Source organism: Oreochromis aureus, linkage group 6 (assembly GCF_013358895.1).
Source record: "Oreochromis aureus strain Israel breed Guangdong linkage group 6, ZZ_aureus, whole genome shotgun sequence".
Taxonomy (NCBI): domain Eukaryota; kingdom Metazoa; phylum Chordata; class Actinopteri; order Cichliformes; family Cichlidae; genus Oreochromis; species Oreochromis aureus.
The window spans coordinates 24,174,359-24,198,145 of NC_052947.1; the positions used below are offsets into that span (position 1 = coordinate 24,174,359).

The 23,787-nt window shown below is 41.4% G+C and overlaps 1 protein-coding gene across 2 annotated transcripts; it reads right to left on the reverse strand.

Annotated features, from left to right (window-relative positions):
* Positions 1-2,548: 2,548 nt before the first annotated feature.
* Positions 2,549-21,884, reverse strand: kitb (KIT proto-oncogene, receptor tyrosine kinase b). 2 transcript variants are annotated; one of them, XM_039612966.1, is made up of 21 exons: positions 21,688-21,884; positions 18,649-18,924; positions 18,272-18,556; positions 16,409-16,548; positions 15,109-15,277; positions 14,724-14,913; positions 14,515-14,630; positions 14,107-14,221; positions 13,105-13,292; positions 12,527-12,633; positions 11,681-11,807; positions 11,478-11,582; positions 10,809-10,919; positions 10,068-10,206; positions 9,909-9,976; positions 9,676-9,767; positions 7,332-7,454; positions 6,831-6,942; positions 6,513-6,612; positions 5,716-5,821; positions 2,549-5,559 (listed from the first exon to the last, which is right to left on the reverse strand). In XM_039612966.1, the coding sequence occupies exons 1-21, from the start codon at positions 21,740-21,742 to the stop codon at positions 5,416-5,418; spliced, it is 2,868 nt and encodes a 955-aa protein (XP_039468900.1). In that variant the 5' UTR covers positions 21,743-21,884; the 3' UTR covers positions 2,549-5,415. The 2 variants fall into 2 exon arrangements, with proteins under 2 accessions (XP_039468900.1, XP_039468901.1); XM_039612967.1 differs by having other exon boundaries at positions 5,439-5,576.
* Positions 21,885-23,787: the final 1,903 nt, after the last annotated feature.

Sequence of the window (23,787 nt, forward strand, 5' to 3'; positions counted from 1 at the left end):
TACTATTTGAACTCAAGTCTCAAATGTTAACCCTTGGAGATAAGCTTAACTTAGACTAAATTGCTGTTAGCGGGGATAAAACCTCATTTCTTGTTTTCCCCCTTACAAATAAGGAATAGTGGCGAGATTACACAGTGAGGGCTTTAATATTTGAATCAGGTCTTCCACTTGTCTCACATTAATTGTTTGTCCTGTATAGGGGGTGTGTGTGTGTGTGTGTGTGTGTGTGTGTGTGTGTGTGTGTGTGTGTGTGTGTGTGTGTGTGTGTGTGTGTGTGTGTGTGTGTGTGTGTGTGTGTGTGTGTGTGTGTGTGTGTGTGTGTGTGTGTGTGTGTGTGTGTGTGTGTGTGTGTGTTAAGGCATCTCTAAAGGGTAATGAAATGTTTATAGTTTGTGTCACTGATACCCAGCCCAAAGAATGTAATGGTGTTTTAAAGAGACTAATGGATGTTGTAACTGTGCGCCTGTTTGACAGGCTTTTATGATGAAGGAAATGGAGGGGTGTGAACGAAACTCACGATTCACTGCAAGAATCCAGAACTTACAATCTGAAATTCAGTCTATTGTAAAAGAACCTCTAAATGTTTCACCATTACAGACTTTATTGGTTTACAGCAATATGTTTCTGACAACATCTTGGTTGGGAAAAGGGTTCAAAATCCCTTCAAAGTTGAGGTCTAGGATATTTGATATGGGACCCCATTGACAAGGCGGCGAGCTCCCCCTTCCACACAGATACACAGGTCACCTTTCCACTACACAGTTTGGTTCTAAACAGTTCTAGATCTAGTATAATACTGTACACATACACAAAGTTAAAAACACCAGTATTCAGTGTAAAAACGGTGCTATGCTAACATGTACTGTATGTATTTCTATCCCTTCTTCTGCTCTTGAACTGTGCTCCTTTATCTACCCCAAAGTCAGATGTAATCAATATTTTGAAGCAAAATGTTTGCTAACATTATTATTATTATAATCCCCTCTTCTCCCCTCTTGGTCAATTTGAAAATAAAAACAGTTGCAAATATTAAATGTGACATGTGTGCATTGTACTCTGTTTTTAGCCAGGGATGGCATTCCTTTTGACCCACAGTAAAGTACACTTATTGCCGGTTGTTTACCTTCACGTGCATATGAACTTCTTAATCCATAAGGTTTAAATATGATGTCGCCCCAACCTTTGCAGCTCTAATAGCTTCATGTCTTCTGGGAAGGCTTTCCACAAGGTTTAGGAGTTCGTCTATGGGAATTTTTAGCCATTCTTTCAGAAGCATATTTGTGAGGTCAGAAAATGAATGTTGGACGAGAAGACCTGGCTCACAGTCTCTGTTCTAATTCATCCCAAAGGTGATCTATAGAGTTGAGGTCAGGACTCTGTGCAGGCCAGTCAAGTTCTTCCACACCAAACTCACACATCCATGTCTATATGGACCTTGCTTTGTGCACTGCTGTGCAGTCATTTTGGAATAGGAAGGGCTCACTCCCAAGCTGTTCCCACAAAGTTGGGGCCAAGATGTCCAAAATTTCTTGGTATTCTCAAGCATTAAGAGTTCATTTCACTGAAACCAAGGGGTTGAGCCCAACTCCTAAAACCCCCCCCCCCAAAAACCAAACCCCCCCCCCATCCCTACATCATAATCCCCCTTCCACCAAACCTAACACTTGGCAAATTGCACTGAGACAAGTACCGTTCTCCTGGCAACTACCAAGCCCAGACTTGGTCATCAGATTACTAGATGGAGAAGCATGAATCCCCCAGAGAACACATCTCCTCTTGTTTAGAGTCCAGTGGCGCCATGCTATACACCGCCACATCCGATACTTTGCATTTTGCTTGATGATGTAAGGCTTGGATGCAGCTGCACGGCCATGGAAACCCATTCCATGAAGCTCTACACACTGTTCTAGAGGTAATCTGAAGACCGGGTGAAGTTTGGAGGTCTGTAGTGACTGAATTTGCAGATGGTGCGCAGAGGTCACCAACGATGCGCCTCAGCTTCCACTGACTCCACACTGTGATTTTATGTGATCTACCACTTCATAGCTAAGTTGGTCTCGTTCTCAATCGCTTCCACTTTGCTATAACACCACTAACAGCTGGAATATTTAGTAGTGAGGAAATTTCACCACTGGAGTTGTTGCACAGAATTGCTGGAATTCACTGAGCTCCTGAGGTGACCCATTCATTCACAAATGTTTGTAGAAGCTGTCTGCATGCCTAGGTGCTTCATTTTTTACACTCGTGGCCATGCAAGTGACTGAAACACCTGAAGTCAGTATGGGTGAGTGAGTACTTTTGGCTGGCAATCCTAGTGCCCATCTGAGGTTCAGATTAGAAGTTTGACTGAAAAGTGCTATTACTCCTACAGTAATTACTGCCATTAAAATGCATAGAGGCATGCATGTCTTTAATGGAACAGGAGTGCCAACTTTTCATCAAGAAGCATCATGCGACACCTGATGGTTGGACCATGTTGGCAACATTTTCCCCCCAAGAGTTTCTTTTACGACTCCATGTTGTTTCACAGAAAACAATAAAAGACTCATTGCAGTTAGTTCGACCATCACAGGTACATTCTTTATTATTACAAGTCAACCAACTGTATCAAAACTGCAAGAACCCGAAAGCCAGAGAGCAGAAACATTTTTCTGCTCTCTCACCAATAACTGTCACAAACAAATGCATTCACTTAAAAAAAAAAAGTCTAAAGGCACATCTCTAAGATATTTACATTGCATACAGGTTTGACATACAGTAAAAAGCACACAATCAGTCCTAAATCCTTGGCCACACTGGCTTTGCTAAAGAGACTAAAGTTATCCATAAAAACATACAGCAATTGTTGTTTATAAGTCACAGTTTTCAAAGCTACAACGCACAGGTGGAAATTCGTGTTTATGTAACTTTTATGGCTTTTTCTTTTTCATTAGGAATTATCGCTCGCATGCCACTCTGCTATGGCTTCTCTTCTTTTTTTTGTTTCCTCTTCAAAGACACTTTGTACTTCCTTAGAGAAACATGTTCATTTAAAGGCCTGCTGAAAACAAGTTTTAAGGTTTTAGGATTTGACATTTTGGGAAAATATTTTTGCTGAGTGAGATAAGAACAATTAACCTTTCCAACATCCAGTCTGCCCTCATAGGCAGAACTTTTTAAGCAAGATGTCTGGATTGAAAGGCTATGCCTCCTAAACACAGCAGCAACACAGGGCTGTGTGCTCCTCACGCTTCTCCTTTACTCCCTCTTCATGACATGTTCTCCATTTCAACCCTCCAGCGCCACCACGGGCGACTTCATGACGTCAGTGATGCACTATCAACCATGGAAGAACCCTGAGACCTATTCTTGGTTTTGTGTGTAGCCAGCGGATGGGGCAGCATGTGATTGATGGAATGCCTTAAACAATGGCAGTGTCCTGGTTTCTAAATCATATGATTCCTACATTACTCTGTAATGCAGAGGTATTTCCGGACAGGCAGAGGTTATGTAGAAACTTCAGGAAGGATACAAATGATGCTCACGCTCCAGTGTGTCCACACAAACAGCAAGAACTCCTGGAGGGATCTTTGTCAGAGTTCTTCAGGCACCGAGCCACTCTGGGTTGGCAGTGTTGCTCTGAATGACCTCATCTCTCCTCAGTGAGTTCAACAGCAGAATCAACCTCCTCTAGAAAAACAAGAATCTTTCCCTCACCAAAGTCCAGCAGGAATTTGTCAAAAATCTTCTTCAATCCCAACATTCCTCCACAAGATTAAGCTCTTCAAGCGCCATCACAGTGCAGCTACCATGTCTCATAAGAAGGATCTGCCCCAAGTCACCACTGAATACCAGCTTGAAGCCACCGAATAGCTTCTGTACAATCTGGTGCCTCTAATGTGCAAAAATCCATTACTGAGACTTCATTAACTACCATGGCAACTTGTAATGAGTGCTGCAGTGCCATCATCTTTGCTCACATTGCATTGGAGTCACAGAGAATGAGAAGGCACTTCTAATGGTAGCCTTTAATATAAGCTGTATCATTTTAGTCTAATCTTAATGGCAGAGATGGCGTCAGCCAACCAAACACATAGTAGGAGCTGGTTCCACGGATCTTGTTTTAAGTTCCTTCCTGCAGGAATTTTGATCAAGTGGATGCTTTTTTTGGGCATATATTGCAATTACATATTAGTCCAGACTAGAATTAACAAATGTGTGGACTAGTTTTTCAGCATCCCTCTAAGGCAGGGTCTCCTAACTTTGACAATCTTGTGCAGATTAGAGAAGGCACTCCTAAACATTTCTTCAATGTCTGTGTTAAAATATCTATCGTAATAATGAAGGCCAAAGTGATGCCATCCAAAGCAAGTATCTGGTTAGATGCCTTGTTTCTTGGGCCAAATTCTTATAGGCCTTAACGTCTTTAAGACAAATTTGTAGTTCAACTGATTGGTTTTATCGGCTTTCACTGGTAAATACTGATAGACAGCCATAAAGAACATATGGAGACGAGTTAAAGACTGCACAGACTGATAATTTCTATGAACCACACCATTCAACACCTACAACAGCAGCATGGTGACAGTTACGTAAGCACAACTCAAAGCTGTACACTCTAAAAAGGCAAAACTACCACAGGCATGCAGCTCAGGGGCTATTCTACTATCTTACATATCTTTTACTCAATGTTTAGCAACTGCACAAGTGTCCAAGCTTTAGAAATGCTGGTGTGCAGATTTTGTTACCATTGGACAAAGCCAGACAAGCTGATTACCTGTGTATTGTGTCTCCTAAACTAGAAACTACAGTTTTTAAGCTTTATTTCCTCATTTGCATGCAGCGACATGAGGATGGTATAATTCTTCTCATCTATCTCTCAACAAGAAAGTCCCAAAATGTCAAAAATATTTCTATGAAATGGCAGACAAGTCTGATACAAAGAGGTCCTCTAGTCACAGCATCAACTCTGTTTATTTATTTATCAGTTCATTATCATCTCCCCTGTGCAGGTATGTACATGTACTGGCAGCCTTTTGTTTTCCCCAAAGCATCTTAAGATGTAATCTAAGGCTGAATGTGAGCCAAGACTCTTCCCACTGCTGATGGGTGATGTATCTGATGGCCGGTTAGTGCTGAGGTCTGCTTTATTTAGACGTGCACCTGAAATACCTACCATGGAGATCAATATTGCAAGGGCAAGAGTAGGTAGAGGCTGAGAGCCAAGTGCAGCCCTCAATATGTACAATATCTATATGTGTGTGTGTTTCTGTATGTGTGAGTGTGTGTGTATATGGAAGATGCAGGAAGGCCAGCATTTGAGAGTTTGTTTAAAATGATCAGCTGTTAGTTGTAGTAGAGTGGAGTGTAGTTTGTGTGGTATGAGGTGAGGAAGGTCAGGAAGGTGGGGATTTATGTATCTGTCCAATCGGTGTGTCAGACATAGTCCAGGAAGACGTCAGCTGTGTTCTGCAGTAAAGGTTGGTTGGGGGCTGTTGTGCTGCAGACTGAGCTCAGTCTCCGAGACGGCGCCCTCTGCTGCTCTGGAGGACCTGAAGCATTACTCAGGGTCAGGTACACCTGAGGAGTAACACAGACTTGTGTTTTACGAAAGAAAGAAAGAAAAAAAGACATATAACATAATTTTTGTGCTTTGGAGACAAAATGTAGGGAAATGAGTGAAAAACAAAAAAGACAGATTACAAAAGTAAGACTAAGGGTCGTTCTTGCACTTACATTCTTGGTATTTTCTGACAGCAGCAGCTCGGTTTTCTCCACCAGCTTTTTGAAGGAAGGCCTTTTCAGAGGATCGTGGTTCCAGCAGGACAGCATCATGTCATACCTACACCACAGGTCACACTGGTGTTAGTTTATATGTCTGGACACAGAAACAGCCAGCAGAACGAAAAAACAATCTAGCTAATAATTATAAATCTAAACTACAGGCTGACAGGCTCATAGCCTGTAACAGCTCATATTACATAAGTCATGTTGTATAAAATGACTTTAGTCATTGATATAAGGCAGCAACGAACAAATATTCAGGTGGTCTATAAAATATATAAAAATTATTATTACTGTTATTAATTTTTCAATTATTTTTTTTTACTCCCCATACTGTCCAAGAAGCAGGAAATTTAACATATTTGGCTTTTACACCTTAACTGCTGCTGATTTAGCTCAAGTACCCACTGATGGAAAACAACATATAAATTAGATCCAAATAATTTATTTAAATAACTGATCATGTAAAATTATGATCAAAGAAGTCCAGGTTATAAATAAAAACAAAAAATTATTAATTGATCACCACAAAACAGACTGATAATTTGTTTTGAATAAAACAGTTCTCTGCTTTTAGCTTCTACAGTGTTGGTGTTGTTGGTTCTGCCTTGATTATTTCATCAAAGAAAAAGGTTTGGATGAAGTAAGTGCTTGATCAAGGCCCAGAACAAAATAGTCTGTTTATCGCCTGATAGTAAAAAAAAAAAACACGACTTTCTGCAATATATACTGCACAAATATGCACTTACATCTCAGTGGGGGCATACTCAGGCCTGCTCATCCTGTGGCCTTCCTGAATCATCCTATAAAATGCAGATCCCACCTGCATCCCAGGGTACGGGCTGTTACCTGCAACAACAACTTTGCATCATTTTTAAAGGAAAAAAATATTGATTTGCACGGTACTGTTGGCTTCTCAATCAATACCACTTTGCATGATTCACTGCCCTAAGCTATGTTACTGCTTGTGAGCATTAATAAGCCTCTACTAAGGCCCCCGGTCAAATGGATGACAATGATGATTTGAAACAGTAAAAGGAAAGTAAAGCATAAAATGGAAAAGTTACCGAGGGAGAATATTTCCCAGAGCAGGATGCCGTAGGACCACACGTCACTCTCAATCGTGTAGACGCAGTCAAAAATACTCTCAGGTGACATCCACTTGACGGGCAGACGAGCCTGAAGGAGGGAGAGATAGCCATGAACTCTTGTCCTCATTTATAAGAATACAAAATATAGCTCATCAAAAAGCATCTAAATTTTCAGTGTGAGAAAAAGAAGCATGTTTTATAAAATACAATTCAATAAATAATGCCTTCGTGTACAAAATGAACAGAAATTTCTTCTTGTTTGGCCAATGTAACTGCAAACTTTTTATCTTTTCCTTTTTAGCTTGCTGTCCAACTTTCCTCACAAAAATTCTGCATGTATTGTTTCGTAGAGCAGTTCAGACTCAGTAAAAAGAAGCGAGCGTGGGAGTTTTCCTGTCTTGATTTGCGGAGATGGAGCGGGAACAAAGAACAAAGGAGGAGGGAGCGAAAGACTGACAGACGGAAAGACAGACTCACGTTTCCACGGAGCACATAGCTGGCATCGGTGGTGATGTCTCGTGCCAAGCCAAAGTCGCAGATCTTCGCCACCCTGCCGTGAGTCAGCAGAATGTTTCTAGCTGCAAGATCCCTGTGGATGCACTGCGCACACAAACGCGGCAGCAGAAACAAACACAGCGATGAGTATTGACACAGCAACCGGTTTCTGCAGTGAATGACAGGACACGCTTACAAAGGAGGCGAGGCCGGTAAAGCTTGTGGCAAACACAAAAGGCGAACTGACGTGTTTACAAAAGAAGAAGTAGTAGAAGAAGGAGAAACAATGACTCAATATGACCAAACAAAATTCAATAAAGCATGTGTGGGTCAACGGGTGCCATGTTTTACAGGATCATTCTAAACAGTTACTTATGTCTTTTTTAAGAGTTTAACTGGTTAATAAAACGGTTTTAAGATTGCATCGTAGAGGGAAGTAAAACACTTTTTTTCATCTTTATGTTACAAAGAGAAAGTGTCACCAGCTTGGGCTCTCTGTTGGCCTGCCACCAGTTTGTGTCTGTGAGAAACAAATCAGCTGTGGTGAAAGACACCATTAAAGCTGTGTTTGAGTACAGTTTCTTTACACAACAAAAGGGGAATCGTGTTATTACAACCGTAATTCTAAAAAAGTTGGGCTGCTATGTAAAAAGAGAATGCATGGATTTGCAAATCTCTTGAGTCCATATTTGAATGACAACACAATATAGGAAAAACATCAAACGTTTAAACAAAGAAAATGCATTTAAGAAAAATCTAGCTCTTTTTGAATTTGATGGCAACAGATCAGTAACATGAAATAAAGATGGGGAAAGGTTCACCAATCTGCAAACTGTGGAACAATTTCAGAGTAATGGTCTTCAATTCCAAAGAATGTGGAGAAATCTGTATGTGCAATGGACGAGGCTGAAAATCATATGAAACTGGATGCCTGTGATCTTCGGGTCCTCGGGCAGCACTACATTTAAAACAGGCACGATCCTGTCATGGAAATCCCTGCATGGGCTCGTGAGCACTGTGAACACAGTTCACCGTGCACTCCACAAATACAGGTTAAAGCTCTATCACGCACATGATAAAGAGACCCTGCTGTCTTCTCTGGGCCAAAGCTCATTTAAAGTGGACTGAGGCAAAGGGGAAAACTGATCTGAGGGCGGATGAATCGAAATTTGGAATTCTCTTTGGACGCCAAGTCCTGTGGACTAAAGAGGAGAGGGATCATCCAGTTTCATATCACTAGCACTCAATTCAAAAGCCTCTGATGGTACTAGGGGCAAAACGGTGCCCAACTTTTTTGGACTTTTTTGGAATTCATGTCATATTTTCTTTTAACTGTTCAGGTAACCTGGGCACGGAAGCCATGTTTCTACTGAAATCATGAAAAAATATAGTAGGGAATGCAAGCCAAATGGATAAATTAGTAGAAAAAGCCAATAAACTATGCATAAATTAAAGAAATAAATAAAAGTACAGTCTGAGCAATTGAAGTGGTCTAAGGCTGACAGTTTGTGTGTAACGAACGTGGAGCTTCTTCAAACTTTAATTCATTTAATTCCAGATGGTGTCATCATTTGGAGTCATGTTCCTGTCCACCAGATCACTCTTGTAGGATTTAATTTCTGCTCCGTCTACGTTTGTGTAGTCCTACAACTACCAAGTGCACTACCTGTCATTGATCAGAAGGCTGATCGATGACAGGTAGCGCATGTAAGACTAATGCTTCTACCTGATTGTTTGAAAGTTGCTGCGAGAAATGCTGTAAATCAGCAGGCACTAATGCAGTGTGTGAAACATCAATGTTTGGATTGTGCAGCTTGAGTGTTTTATGGTTGTATGGGTGTGTCAGCAAATACAGAAGTTTGCAAAGACAACACTGGTCCTGAGATGCAATCCAGATATATGACATTATCTCGATTTGATTTATACGCCTAGTCGACTTTGTGCTTCGAATCTAAATATGGCATAAAACAAAGCAGTGCCTTAATGGCTAAAATGCTCCACACAGCCTGGGGGAAGATGCACAGTTATGTGATAACTGAACAGATTCTCTGTAACATCATCATTACATTTGGCATTTTTTTTCATTGCTGAATTGACAGCATTAAATAGAGACGCCTAATCGTTTAATCTACTTGTGTGCAGTATACGTTTGAAATGCAGCAATGCCGTGGTTTCCTACTATAATGATGCCATTAGCTGAAAGCAAAGGTTCTGCACGAATATTGGCCCTGAGCCATGCCATGATTTATGAACTAGGAACAGCACTTTTAAATCCCTCCCATGACGAGTCTATATACTGTTTATTAACAGTCTGTAAAAGCCTTACATTCCTGGAAGTAATGTACTCCATTCCTTTGGCCACCTGGTAGGAAAAGCTGAGGAGATCTTCAGCATCCAAGGACAGCTCATCTATGTCATCTAGGCACACAATGCACTTCAGTTATATCCGAGAATTCAAGTTTTGATTCATTTGTAGGGAATTTTCATCCTTTGTGGAGGTATGCTATTGGTTATCCAGTGTATTGTAATTAGAAATGTAAAGAGAGAGCGATGTTGTACCTGACTCAGAGGACCTTTCTTTCTCAGAGGGACGCATGGGCATATATCCTGTACCAGTAGCCTCACTGCTACAGAAATACACACAGATACACACACGTAAGTACAGAAATTAGCCACTTTCAGCTGTCATTGCCGTGAAGCATTCCTGCACATACGCACCTTGTGGACTCTGTTGGGTTCGAGACATTGTGGTAGTAACCATCCCCAGCTCTGGAGTTTAGGAAGGACTCTCTTTTCCTTCTGAGGAAGTTGAGGAGGTCCCCATAGCAACAGTACTCTGTGATTACCAAAATTGGTCCTGGCAGAATACAGGGAAAAAAACCAAAACAATACAAAGACAACAACCATCAGTCACTGATTTTTAAACCGTGACAGCACAATGAAAATGAGAAAGAAAGACAGGCAGTTCTGACACAGTGATGAGGCTTGACAACAAGGGTGTTTAAAAGCTGATCATGTTTAAACAGAGGAAACAATGTCACTATTCCCTGTTTCTCTCACAACAAGTGCTTATGCATACATCTGTGGAAAAAAAAACGCAAACTAAATTATAATCAATACTGAGGTCTAGACAGCTAAATAATATTGAACACACACAGCAGATTTGTTGCAAGGTAAAATGAATCACGTCTTCACATCGAAGGCAGATGCGGGCTGTTCAGTAACTGATAATGGCCGGGTACAGCGGTGAGTCACCACATGAGGATACGGCAAATGTGTCTCCCAGACAATATTCATAATCATAAATCATAACAGTCAACAATAAAACAAGACTGCAGATGCGTAAGGTTTATGTTGCCCCGACAAATGCGCCCAATACGACAAATACCAATCCAAAAATATCTCACATGCAAATCTGATTCTGAGTGAACTAAATGTGCTCGTAGTGACTCCTCTCACCTCCGACGGTGCAGGCTCCCAGCAGGTTAACGATGTTAACGTGGTTTCCAAGGTAAATGAGAACCTTCAGCTCAGACATCAGCGCCTCCTTCTCCGTGGAGTGAGCGTTGGCTGAGATGACATCATCACAACATTAAAGTGGAAGACGTATAAGCACAAAATCAAAGGCCGTAAAGTGAAAGTATTCCTTTGTGACTGGCGTATTCTCATATTTAAAAGCCTAATGGCAATCAGAAATACTGAAGCATGAAGATCAAACAGTTTCAGTAGTGACACTAGTGGTGGTGTAGCAGTTATTTTGTTTTCAGGTTAGGACGAGCAGGTGGCTTCCATATAACTAACTTTAAGTCTTGCAAGTATCAAAATGAGTTATTAAAAATAAAAAACTAAAAGCCCCACTGTATTCATTAAAGATATCTGTGGAGACCAATATAGAGGATTTTAACACAGAGTCTGTGTGCACTGACTTGCTTTCGGAGCCACCCTCAAGTGGCCACTTAAGGAACTGCAATCTCTGGGACTTTCAGGTTAGATTTATTTTTCATCTCCGGAAGTTTTAATTTTAAACATAGGAATGCAGTCAAACACTTCTTTGAATTGTGGTGTTTTCACTCTTTAAGCACAGGTACTTTGTATCAAGAGACAGTGATGGGGAAAACATAGACTTACGTTTCAGCATCTTAACAGCGACGGTTGTCACAGCGTCTGCAGAACACAATCCGTATGCCGTGGCCCTCACTACCTTTCCAAACGCCCCAGAGCCCAAGGTTTTACCTTCAAATAAACACAAAAAACAATCTTTAACATTTCATTCGTGCTCTAAAAGTGATAACAGTCACTGCACATTTGGACTCTCACACACACTGTCCTACCAAAGCGCAGTTTCTGCCTGGGGAACTCCCATTTGGAGTCATATGGCAGCTGGGTGGGGTCAATATATATATGGTTGTTTCCATGGACAGTCTCGATCACCTTCCACTGAATCTGGAACTTCGGTTTCTGTTAAAGTTTGGAGGGGAGAGAAAAAGTGACGTCAGATCAGCTTCCCGGGACTGTTTGTTGTGTTCGACTGTATAGCTCATATTCCCTTTCACGTTGCTCTTTTACAAAGATGCACTTTAGTTGTCAGCCCGAGTCTAGACTTTCCCCCTGACGATCCCACTGCAGATGCGTGAGCTACTTCTCAAGGAGTCTGACTCATCTGAGAGCAATAAGCGCAGCATGCTCAGGGGGGCAAATTAATGGCTGGAGGCGTGATCGCAGTGTCAAAAATCCTTTAACTACAGCATGTCTGCACTTTAAATGGTTGACTGATTCAACTGAAATTCATTAGGACACATTCATGTTGATTAAAAGAACTTACCGTCACTCTTGCGTGCAAAACATCACTGCCAAACGCAGAAAGAAAGAAAGATGCTTCTAACTTTAACGTACTCTAAACACGATGGAGGCATGAGTCATTAGTAAATGAGAATGGGCCCTTTGCCAGAAACTCCCGAAGCCATTTACTTTCCTGGGATGCAAAGTGTATGTCAATGCTGCTTGATGATCCTGATTTGAGATTGATGTTTATAATCTTTGAAACTGATTCATGGGTTTGAAAGGGGCTGATGGCCAAAGAGTTTTGTGATTTACGTCAAATCTGTGACCCTACTTAAACCCAGGCTTAAAATCACAATAATCATAAGGCATGCACAGTTTATTTCCTTTTCCCTTACCTGCAAGTACTTATAGAGCAGCACCACTAACACGAGGCTGAGTATAACCCCAGTAGCCACCATGCCGGTTAGAAGAGGCGTGAAGAGTTTATGGGGGACCACACGCTCTGAGAATGAACACCAACAAACCCACAGTGAGAAATCTCATGGAGCATTGAAGTAACCAAGTTTTGGTAGTCACACACACACACACACACACACACACACACACACACACACACACACACACACACACACACACACACACACACACACACACACACACGGAGTGACATCCTCTACCGTTAAAACAGACAGCTGCAGCAGTGGTGTTTGTTTGTGTGACAAGGATTAGTGAGTCTACACCATATAATCCCAGCTTGCATAGTCAGCATACACTAATCTCATTCAATCTGTACCCAGTAACCACACACCTGGCCTGTGCAGACAAAGGGTCAATGGGTTTGTGTGTCTGTTTGAATTCTTACACAACGTATTTGTGGCGCGCTATATAAGACAAATCCCCACCACGCAGACACTGACGCTTCACCTGTGTTACTCTCCCTGCAGCTCTATATGTGGTCCGTACAGTGTCTTACCGCTGATGGAGAACAGGGTGAAGGCCTCTGCCTCCTCTGTAGAAGCGACACACTCCAGGGTGTGGTACTGAGTGAACTCTTTGCTGACATTCAGTCGGCTTTCCACTTGACTCCTACCAAAGGTTGACTCTGAAAGGACAGTGATCTCCGAGGTCTCCCACTGGGTGGCATTGGGCAGTTGTGAGCACCTGTTGAGACATTAAGGCTGCTTAAGATCACTCCGTGTAAGAGCAGGTTTCAGCCTTTACAAATCAATTTATTGATTCAGTGCCTTTGGATTCACTCCAGTAGGAGAGGTAGGAAAAGTAAGACATAATAAACTTGATGACAGCTACTTACTCTAAGTGCATTAAAAGCTTTTCCATCAATTGCTAAATTGTCTAAAACAAATTTAAAAAGATGGAAAGATTAAAGCAATTTTAAGTCTAATAGCTGGGAAACTAGAGCACAGTTCTGCATCTGAGTTACAGCTGAACCAGCCAACAAACACATCAGAGGTGGTGCTGCTGTAGATCACCCAGTGGAAGCCTGGTGCTGTTTCTGCAGCTCCTTCTAGCAATTGTCTCCATTACTTCTGTTCTAATGGAATAAAATAACCCTTTCTGTTCATATGATCCTAAAACCTAGCACATATCTTCATGTGGACCTGTAATACAGCTGCTTCTTGTCAGTGGGGCCAAATCACTATTTATATCTTAGTTGCTAACCTGAGAACGGAAATATGTGAAATATAGTGTGTATATGGTTTGTTAGGATAAGAAAGGCTTTAAAACTTTTATTAAAAGGCATAAAGTTTAAAAAAAAGAGCTAAAGAGCTAAAAAAGCGCAATGTACTTGAAGGCTTGGTTAGATATTTACTTAATAATATGTTACTAATAAATCAAATTTCAAAGGCAAACTGATTTCCTGTTTCATGATCAGTTTTTCAGAATTCTGATTTTAATTTCAGTGGGCCTAATCCTCTTCTGTAAGATCTTGATATCAGCTGCGTTTCTGGGATACCTTGTGCGCGGCAGCTCACAGAAGTACCAGCTGATCTTAGGGACGGGGTATCCTGCAGCAATGCACCGTACTTGTCCATCAAGAGGCCCTTCCTGAGCAGTAATGACAGGCTTACCTTACGGAGAAAAAAGAAAGTCGTATATGAAGCATACAGTACATGCACAAAGCATCTCCTGTTGACTCCCAGTATACTGGCTACCTGCTACTACAGAAAAGCAGCATTCAGAGAATCATGATGGCTTAAAATGACAAAATGAGGTTTCCTTTAACTAAAATCAATGCAGGCGAAACATTTGTAAAACTCTGATTTATCCTGCTACTCTTCTGTACAGATTATTATTTCAGCTTTCAGCTACTAACTGTGTTCTAAATATACAACCCAAATGAACAAATGTGAGAGCTACTTACTGTTGACGTACACATGAAACGAGTGATCAACAGATGCATCTTTGTGACTGGCTGAGAAGTTGTAGATCCCGCCCTCGGAGCCAAGAACCCTCACTAGTCTCAGCTTGCTGCTGTATCTGATAGAACAAGCGTACTTGTAAAATCTTTCAACCCACAGTGAAATACTAGAGTACTGGTTACTTGAAGTACTCACTTTTAACTAACTGTACCTGTATTTGTTTCGGTGGAGAGTGATGACGTGCTCTGTGGTGTTGTGGAGAATCTTCCCATTGTAAGACCAGGACATGAAGCTTGGTGCAGGATAGGCGTCGAATTCAACTTTTAGGCTCAGGCTCTCTCCCTCTTTAACCTCTTCCTGGACTGGACTTTGACTTACTAACATTTTAATGAACCCCTGATCTGAAGAGCAGAAATATGTAAGTTTAATATGTTTTATGAACAAAAGGTTGATAACATGACACCTCTGTGTAGACCTCTTATTCTGCACACATCCAGGTATGTGTGGTCTCAGAAATAACTATAACATTACTGGGGCAACTTTAAATGATTGAAAATATATTTTTGAGTATAAATACAAAACCCCCAAATTCTTACCGTAAACTTTGAGCTCCATCGCTTCGTCACTGCGGCCTCTTTCGTTGTGAGCATGGCAGCGGTAAGTCCCTGAGTCTGATTGGTTAACAGCTGGGATCAAGAGTGAGGTTGAACGCTCGTAACCCAAACCCCCGGACAGGATGTGTGAGGTTTGTGTTTCAAAAGGATGCTGCAAAGTGGCAAAGAGGAGGCAAAGAGGCATGCTTTACAGGTGTAACATGACACAGATCTGGTGTTTTCTACATAATCCAGCAACTGTTGTCTTACTGTAACACACAAAGTCTGGCTGTCAGCATCTCCTCCCTATGATCAACAGTTGAGCGACCAAGCTCAGTACACAGTGACGTCTTAGCCTCCTTAAGTTTCTTATCTAGATCAGCTGTTATGACATCACCTACCAAGGAGTTAAAATGACCCATTTGTAACATTTATGCACCCGCAACACTTCAAATAATAGTATCATTTTAATTTAATGACAGTAACATCTCATTTATATCCACAAAGACTCAATTTTGTATTTAGCACATTATGATGCCATCATGTTGCCTAGCAACCACCTAACAATGGGTTAAAATTACAGATCAAACAATACTGTAGCAGTGGCACGTACTAGTATATAAAATATGTCTATACTGGTAACTAACAAATTGTAAGTAACAACCATATCCAAAGTGTGGAATTTGTGTCAAATATGAATAAAAAGCACAATGTATCTATTTGCTATTCACAAGCTGCCACCCCAGCCCCCCCTCTGGACACTCCTCTGCATGTCAAAGGTTGAACCTCCAGCAACACTTGCAGTATGAAGAGCAACTTTGTTACTTCAGTCTATACTCTTCGTCAGTGATGACGGGAACAGGCTGCTGAAATGTTCTGGCAGAACCAGAAAGTTGCTCTTCATGCTTCAAATGTTGCTGGACCATCAGCCTCTTCACATGTTTGCTCTTCTCCGTGCACCTTGGAAGTAGGCGAAGTTACGACCTGTTTCCAAAACTTTTACAAATTTCTTCCTTTTTTTGGTCTTCATTCAAACTTTTATTAAAATATTGGGTATAATTCTTCACAGAAAATATAGTTCTGCTTTTTGTTTACATGTTAAACAGCATCACAAATGTTTTTGGAAACATGTTTCTTGAACGAAAAGTCTCTAAAACATTACTTGGGATATGAACTCACTTTTCTCCACGTTAGCTTTGTGAAAAATGAAGTCATTTCTAAAGGACGTTGCAAACTGTTTGACAAGTAGGCAGCCAACCATCCCTGACAAAGAACTGCAAATAAATCCCTGAATCATTCTCACCGCTGTTGACGGGAAGTCCCACTTGAGAATGACGTCTGCGTTGACATTGGAGGAGCTGCAGGTAAGCTCGAACTGTTCTCCTGTCCTCAATATGACTTTGTCTTTCTGGGACAGCGTGATCACTGGGCGTAACTCTGGCACTGAATCAAGGGATTCAAAAAGCAACTGTATCAAACTGCTGTATTTGTGAGTTCATCTAAACCAGCATCATATCATTTTTTCACCTGTGCATTGTCACACAGACACTTCTAACGGCACGATATACGTGAGCCTGAAATCATTCTGCTGAACTGCAATAACTCCGGATTGGTATGATCTGAAATCATGAATCCCAAACAGTGGCTTTTCATCTGACCTGAAACAGAAAATGTGGTGGTTTTGTGCTAAAATGTAATAAATGATAAGTAAATTGCTTATTTAAATGCCATAATAAAATACCCTAATGCGGTTTGTACTGTGCAGCTTTATACTGACATGAGCAGCATGTCCAAATGCAGACACTTGTCCCCACGTAGGCAGGACGATTAATTTCCAGCATTAAATGCCTGCAGACGCCGCTTCGGTTGCTGTGTTTGTGCTGGACTAATTCTATTTAACCCAAACACAGCCTTCATGCTCTGTTACAGAGCTTTGTTCACTGGGGGAATCAAATCCCTCGGCTCCTCCCTTCCTCAACGTACTTCTCTCTTTCTCCCTCTTCCCATCATTCAAAAGGACACCACGCTGTACTGCCCCTCAGCTTGTCCACATAAAGAGTGCTGATGTAATGCAGAGGACAGAAGCACAAACTTAAATTGTATCTATGGTCGATTTTATTTTATTATGATGCACGTAGCTCGTAAAAATGTAATATCTCCTTGTGGCTAAAAAAGAAAGTGAACAGAAGGCTTTTGGACTGTCTATTATTAGCCATGCTAGCTGCTCTGCATTTGCCAGTGTTGGTCCGCTATCATGTTCCAGTCTTAACCAAGACTGGATGGATTTCCCATAGGATGAATGCTTATTGCATCTGCTCATGCTCTGGCTTTTTACGATGCTACAATTTCGCTTATTTGTGATATTGAGCAAAATGTCAATAGCTGCCAAAGTCTAGGCAGCTACTGACTGATGATTTCATGAATTAAAATCCTTCAGTTTGCATCAAACCAAATTCCTGCAGAACTAATGACATGCCATTATGCTTTTAGAGGCATCAGTGAAAGCAAATGCTGTGGTTTTAACTTCCAATTACTAATTACGGGTGAAGTATGGACGTTTTTTCCACTTCACCATCGCCTGCTAGTGACTTTGCAGTTTTCCCTTTTCCTAATTCAAACAGTTCCTCTAAAGATGCTTCTGTGCTCTGAGCAGCTGCTCATAGATGGAGGTTTTCGTATTTCAGGCATGAAGAGAAATATGAATGTGGCAGTAAACCCATTGTTTTCTTCCTCCACATTTAGCTTCATTAACACCAGTGAAACAACTTAAACATGGTGTTCATTTAGGCACGCTGCAAACGTCAAGCTCCGATCACAATCTGGATAGATTAGGTGATAACAACAACATCTGAGTGCCAGCCCACATCAGCTGATGGCTCGGCTGATACTCTTCCATACATCAGGCAGCTGCTGGACATCTTCCAGCTGCTTTGAATCCCACTTCCTTCCTCAGTCCTCTTGTTCAAGCCGTGTCTGACTTAATTAGGGTCCTGCCTGTTGTCACTGATGCCTGCTCTGTTCTGTAACAAGACCTTGTATTTTCTATATATGCACACTGAAGGGGATATACCACCAGTAATTAATTACTCTGGACAAAAGTGACTAATCTCTTATTAACATGAATGGTAATTTCATGCTTTTTTCATGCTTTTTGACTTTTACTTACCGAGTCGTACTTCCAGATTGTATTTACTTGACATCACTTTGACTCCATGAAGAAGTCCCACACATACGTAGCAGCCATCGTATTCCTTCTGAATGTTGTTGATGGTGATGCCTTCCTGAAGGTCACTCTTATATCTCATACCAGAGGGCAGAGGTCGTCCGTCACAGGTCTCCAAACCCAGGTGGGTGACCTCAGGGTCAGTAACAAGGCAGGGAATGGTGCAGCTATCGCCTTCTCGCACCAGTTTGATGTTTATCATGATGTGCAGGAAAGCATTGTAGGGGTCTAGGGAGATGACAGAAAGGTAAAGATTTGGATTAATGTTGTGAAGACAAACATCCAGACGCCATTCCCCCCACCCCACGTTAAACACCCACCTTTCACGTATACGTAGATAGAGCTCTGTTCCAGTGTGATGTTATTCACACATATATAGCGACCCATGTGGTTAAGCTGGGCGGCTGATAGCTTGACAAAAGCCACGTTGCCCTCCTGCACCTCTCCATCCAGCTTGCGAGACTTGTCCCTGTACCACCTTAACCTGGGCGGGGCGCCAGATGTTGTGGCATTGTCATAGCAGCGCAGCTCTAGCTTCCCCCTCTTGGGAACTACGATGTGAGGCCCACTGGGGGAGATGAGTGGCTCTGACCACACTGGAAGAGAGGAAGAACATTAAGGGTGATGGATGGTGGACCTATTGCTAATTTTGAATGGGTTCAGCTTGGATAAAAATCCACACCAGAAGGAAAAGAAATGCTACTGCTTTCAGGTGTATTAATATACATTATATAATTAAATACAAGCTCTGAAAAAAAAAAACCAGTGAAGACATAGCGGAGATGTTGTTCTTAATCTAAACATTTTTTCAACATATAGCCCCTTTAAAACTGCTTTCATTGTTTTTGGTACAGATTCAGCAAGGTGCTGGAAGCGTTCCTCAGAGATTCTGGTCCATGTTGAAATGATAGCATCACACGGTTGCTGCAGATCTCTCAGCTACACATTCATGGTATAAATTTGCTGTTCCACCAAATCCCAAAGGTGCTCTATTGGATTGCTATCTGGTGACTATGGAGGCCGTTTAAGTACAGTGAACAGTGAATGGTTTGAGATTGCTTTAGCTTTATAGGGGCAGCAATTAGAAGATGGGTGCACTGTTGTCATAACTATTGATACAAGGCGGGATGGATGTATGCATTCATGCTGTTTTATGTAAAGTTCTGACCCTGAAATCTGAATTTTGCTGCAGAAATTTATTCTGATCTGACCCAACAACATTTTACCAATCCTCTAATGTCAAATTTAATTAGCCTGTGGATTGTAGCCACAGTTTCCTGTTCTTAGCTGACAGCAATGGCACCCGGCGTGGTCTTCTGCTGTAGCCCATCTGCTTCAAGGTTTAATATCTTATGCAATCGGAGATGATCTTCTGCATACCAGAGTTCTAACAAACAGTTATGTGACTTACTGTTCCCCTTAGCTCAAAGCAGTCTGGCCATTCTCATCTGACCTCTGGCATCAACAAGGCATTCGCAGAGAAAATTCCAGTAGATCAGCAGTTTCTGAAACACTCAGACCAGACCGTCTGGCACCAACAACCACGCCAGGTCCAAATCACTTACACCGCTGTCCTTCCCCATTCTCATACTCTGTTTCAAATTAAGCAGACTGTCTCGATCGCTGCTATACGCCAAAATGCAGTGAGCTGCTGCCAAGTGATTATTTAATTAGGTATCTGCATTAACAAGCAGGTGAACAGGTGTACAGATTAGAGCTGATGTAGATTTTTTCCTGATTATTCCATTAATAGCTTGATTTCTAAAGGGTCAGAAAATTGTGAAAATAGCTACCAGGAATCAGAAATCCTGAAGTACATGTAACAAAAAACAGCATTTTCTGTTTGTTGTGTTAGCAGACTGCCACTCCAGAGATCTAAAAATACTACCACATGAGACTAAAAAGCAAACAATTCCTCATAGCTGAAATGCTGTAAGAAAGCAGCATAGTATCCTGGCTTGACTAGGACTCAAAATATCAAAATAATTGCTGTTGTTTTACTTTTGATTGATCGTTTAAGATCAGAGTGCCCAGTGTGGTGGTTAAACAGGATGGCATGATTGACAGAGACTCCCTGAAGAGAGAGTGCTATCTAACCACGACAGCTCAATTGAAGAATCAATAATTATGAGTTATACAGCCGCTGAGTAATCATGCATCAAGGTCCCTAAACCTATTCCCTTAAGATGAGTAAACCCAGCTGACATTTTAGTTTAAGCTCCACCAGTCAACTCCCCCTTTCCCCCATTTTCCCCCACTTTCTTTCTCTCTTTTTTCCCGTAGATTTGCACATGATAAGAACCATTTCAAAAACAGGATTTTCATGTGACTGTTGTGCCTCCAGGCTCAAGCAGCGCTCAGAAAGCAAAAAGGAGAAGGATGTGAATCCTCCCTCCCTTCCAAAATATCCACATCTGTGTTTGCGCGGGGTGTGAGGGCATGTTTTTAATGCTGCATCTCTCAGAATATGAGTTTGGCAACCAGTGATTTGAACTATTTGAACAAGCGAACGGTTTCAGTATTAAAAAACAAAAAACAAAACCCGAGGCAGTTATGTGACTAAACACAAAGCTTTGATCCTAACATCCAGAGCTGTTAGATGTCAAGATGCTGCGGGTGCTTTGTGGTAGAAGATGCGTATCTTTTTCTTTCTTTCTTCTTCTTCTTCTCTTTCTTCTTTGTTTCTTTTGCTGTTCTGGTAGGATGCTCAACCTTATCCTCTTCGTTTGGGTGGAATAAATAATTAATCCTCTTCAAACAAAACACTCAGGCACACACAGGGACACACACACACACACACACTTGTTGCCCGCCAAAGGTATTTCCAGCGCACCACTAAACAGTTATGCATACAAATGATTTGTAGACTTAAGCTGGCGGGTTGGCATGAGCTTTACATTTACCTTTAGCACTAAATGACTGACTTGAAACAGTCCGGAAAAACAGTAAACGGACAGGAGGTTGCGCTAAACATGCGCAAAGATGCACGCTGTTTTCCTCGGCTGTTTACGTCTATACTCTGAAGTAAAGGCAAAAAAGACTCTTTAATGGTGACAGCAGCACATGTCGCACAGGTGGGAGACGGAATAAGAGCTGAAGAAGCACTGACTCTAAAATAATGCACGAAAAAAGTACAGAAATAAATAATTTGAATTATTACCATAGGGTGACAAGCATTAAGGATGCCGTGATAGAAATTCCACCACTATAACAGCAGTAAAACGTAAGAATATCTGAAACTACCCACTCAAAGAGTTGGAAGGAAAAAACATAACAAAGAAATAAAGTCAACACTGAGAATAAAAAAAACCACACATCCACACGGTGCGCTGAAATAACATCGCAAGTGGTTTTCTTACCGGTTAGTGGCAGCAAAATAAAATACGAGGCACAAAGAGCCCAGCGGAATCTCATTGTCGGGTGATTTTCAAGTCTTTCACTCTACTCCATGCGTTTCAAGCGCAGACAAAACCATCCTGTGTCTAAAACAATCAGACCTCGTCCAGCGCGATAACGCGGCACAGGTTCCTCCAACGTAATGAGCGCACGGACACAATGATCCAGCAGCCTGGCTCCCCCTGATGGATTTCATTGGAGCTTAAAGACACAGTGCAGCGCCTCTCTCCCTCCCTCCTGCTCTGGCTCATTGCCACTCCTTTCTGTCCCGCATTGGTTGGAGTCTGGCCAAGGTGATGAGTCTGTTATTACTGGAAAAAAAACCGTAAAAATCATCTTCACTCAGTCGTTTGGAAGAATAAGTAAATTTTCCATCAATAAAAGTCCTGGGTGGTGCAGGGATACAGAGGATCAACTGTTCTGTTAAATAACATGATCCTTTTTTATATTACAGACATTGTAATAAAGTATTATTATGGCAGCAGCCTGTCCTCACACTTCGACTGGGCCAGCGTGTCCTGTTGTGATGATGACAGCTCTCGCTTGGCAGGAGTTTCCCCGCAGGAGCTCTTTCAGTTTGCGATGCACTTCATAGTGTCACATTTCCCAACTCTAATCAGCATTATGGCGGTCTCACTTTTCCCAGATTTAATCAACTCTGTAGCCCCGAAAGAGCCAATAAACGCTCTTAATTTGGCCATGTGCAAGGTCAGGCAAACGTTTTTAACCAGAATATGATGGAGGTTGACGTGGTCACTTTTCCACATTAGATCTTTAGATGCCAGTAGGAACACAGACACAGGTCTGACTTAACGGGCGCTGTAATTATACACACTGTTTACCACCAACATCATTAGAAATAGGAACTGATCTTTTAATGCTCGAGAACAGCAGGAAGGATTACAGCAAGCATGAATTGCTTCAAGGCTCGTGTGGTCTCCTGACTATTCTAACACAGATTTATAAAATGTGACCTTATTCTTAAAAAATCTCTATAAGTTTGTAGACATCATCAAGTGTATTGACTTCGTTATGTTATAATCTGAGATTTGCACGATGCACCTTCAAATACGCCTTTCTTGTGCAGAAGAAGTCTTACTGACAGATGTTCAAGTTATGGTCGTGGTTTTGGATTTTGGTGCAGTTTCTGCTCCTGTTTTTACTCCCCGTTAAGCTTCTAGTCGCTTCCTCTCTTACTTTCTCTGTGTGCCTTTTGTAGTTTTGCTGTCTATCTTTGTATTTTCTCCCACTTTCACGCACAATTTTTGGGTTTTATTGCTTCCACCTGAACAGTTTGTTCTGTGTGCGTTTTTTGGGGGAATGAAATTTTGGCTTTTCCTGGAATCTTGTGGTCTTCATTTTGGGTTTCATTAAAAAAAAAAAAAAAGTGTAAACACAAACCCCCTAAACCCCAAAAGCATCATCTAAAACATTGAAAATCCTGGAAATCTTGCTCCTTTTATACTCTCACATCTGGACATTAAGCTCATCATAAATAAATATGAGTTTTTTGCGAGAACAAAGCCTAAAAGGCTAAATGAAGCTCATTTTATTCGATGGTATCACAAAACATTTAGCAGGGAATGCTGAAAAGAAATTTGCCCTTCTAATTTGTTTTTAGGGCCTCCTGGTGGCTGAGAGACCATAAATAGGTGTTTAATTTGTTTTATGCCTTTCGGTTAGCTCTCCGTGTTTAAGTGTGTGTGGTTATGTGTTGGTTTCATGTGCCTCTTTTAGATAGATCAATAGATAGATACTTTATTGATCCCACGAGAGAAATTATTGAATGTTATGTTTTTTTCCTGTAGGTGTGCGTGTTTCCTGGTGCTCAAGAGTAATATTTGAGAAGACACTGGGATTGTTTGTGTGAAATTCTTGTACACATGATTATCTCTAACCTCACTGCATCTCCCTGCAGCTGTTTGTGCCTTTTATAGCACATGATGGCGGGATGAGGCTAAACAAACTGGAACAGAGGCATAACATTGCTTTTTATAGACTTTTTAAAGAAATGATTTATCTGTTTGTGTTATTTGTTTCTGGAAAATGCGACCAGTGATGGT

Coding starts and splice junctions, on each gene's coding strand:
- kitb (XM_039612966.1), bottom strand. CDS start 21,742: ATGAGATTCCGCTGGGCTCTTTGTGCCTCGTATTTTATTTTGCTGCCA. Junction 16,549..18,271: donor CAATCTGGAAGTACGACTCG/GTAAGTAAAAGT, acceptor CCCTTGATTCAG/TGCCAGAGTTACGCCCAGTG. Junction 10,207..10,808: donor GGGAGCCTGCACCGTCGGAG/GTGAGAGGAGTC, acceptor GTATTCTGCCAG/GACCAATTTTGGTAATCACA.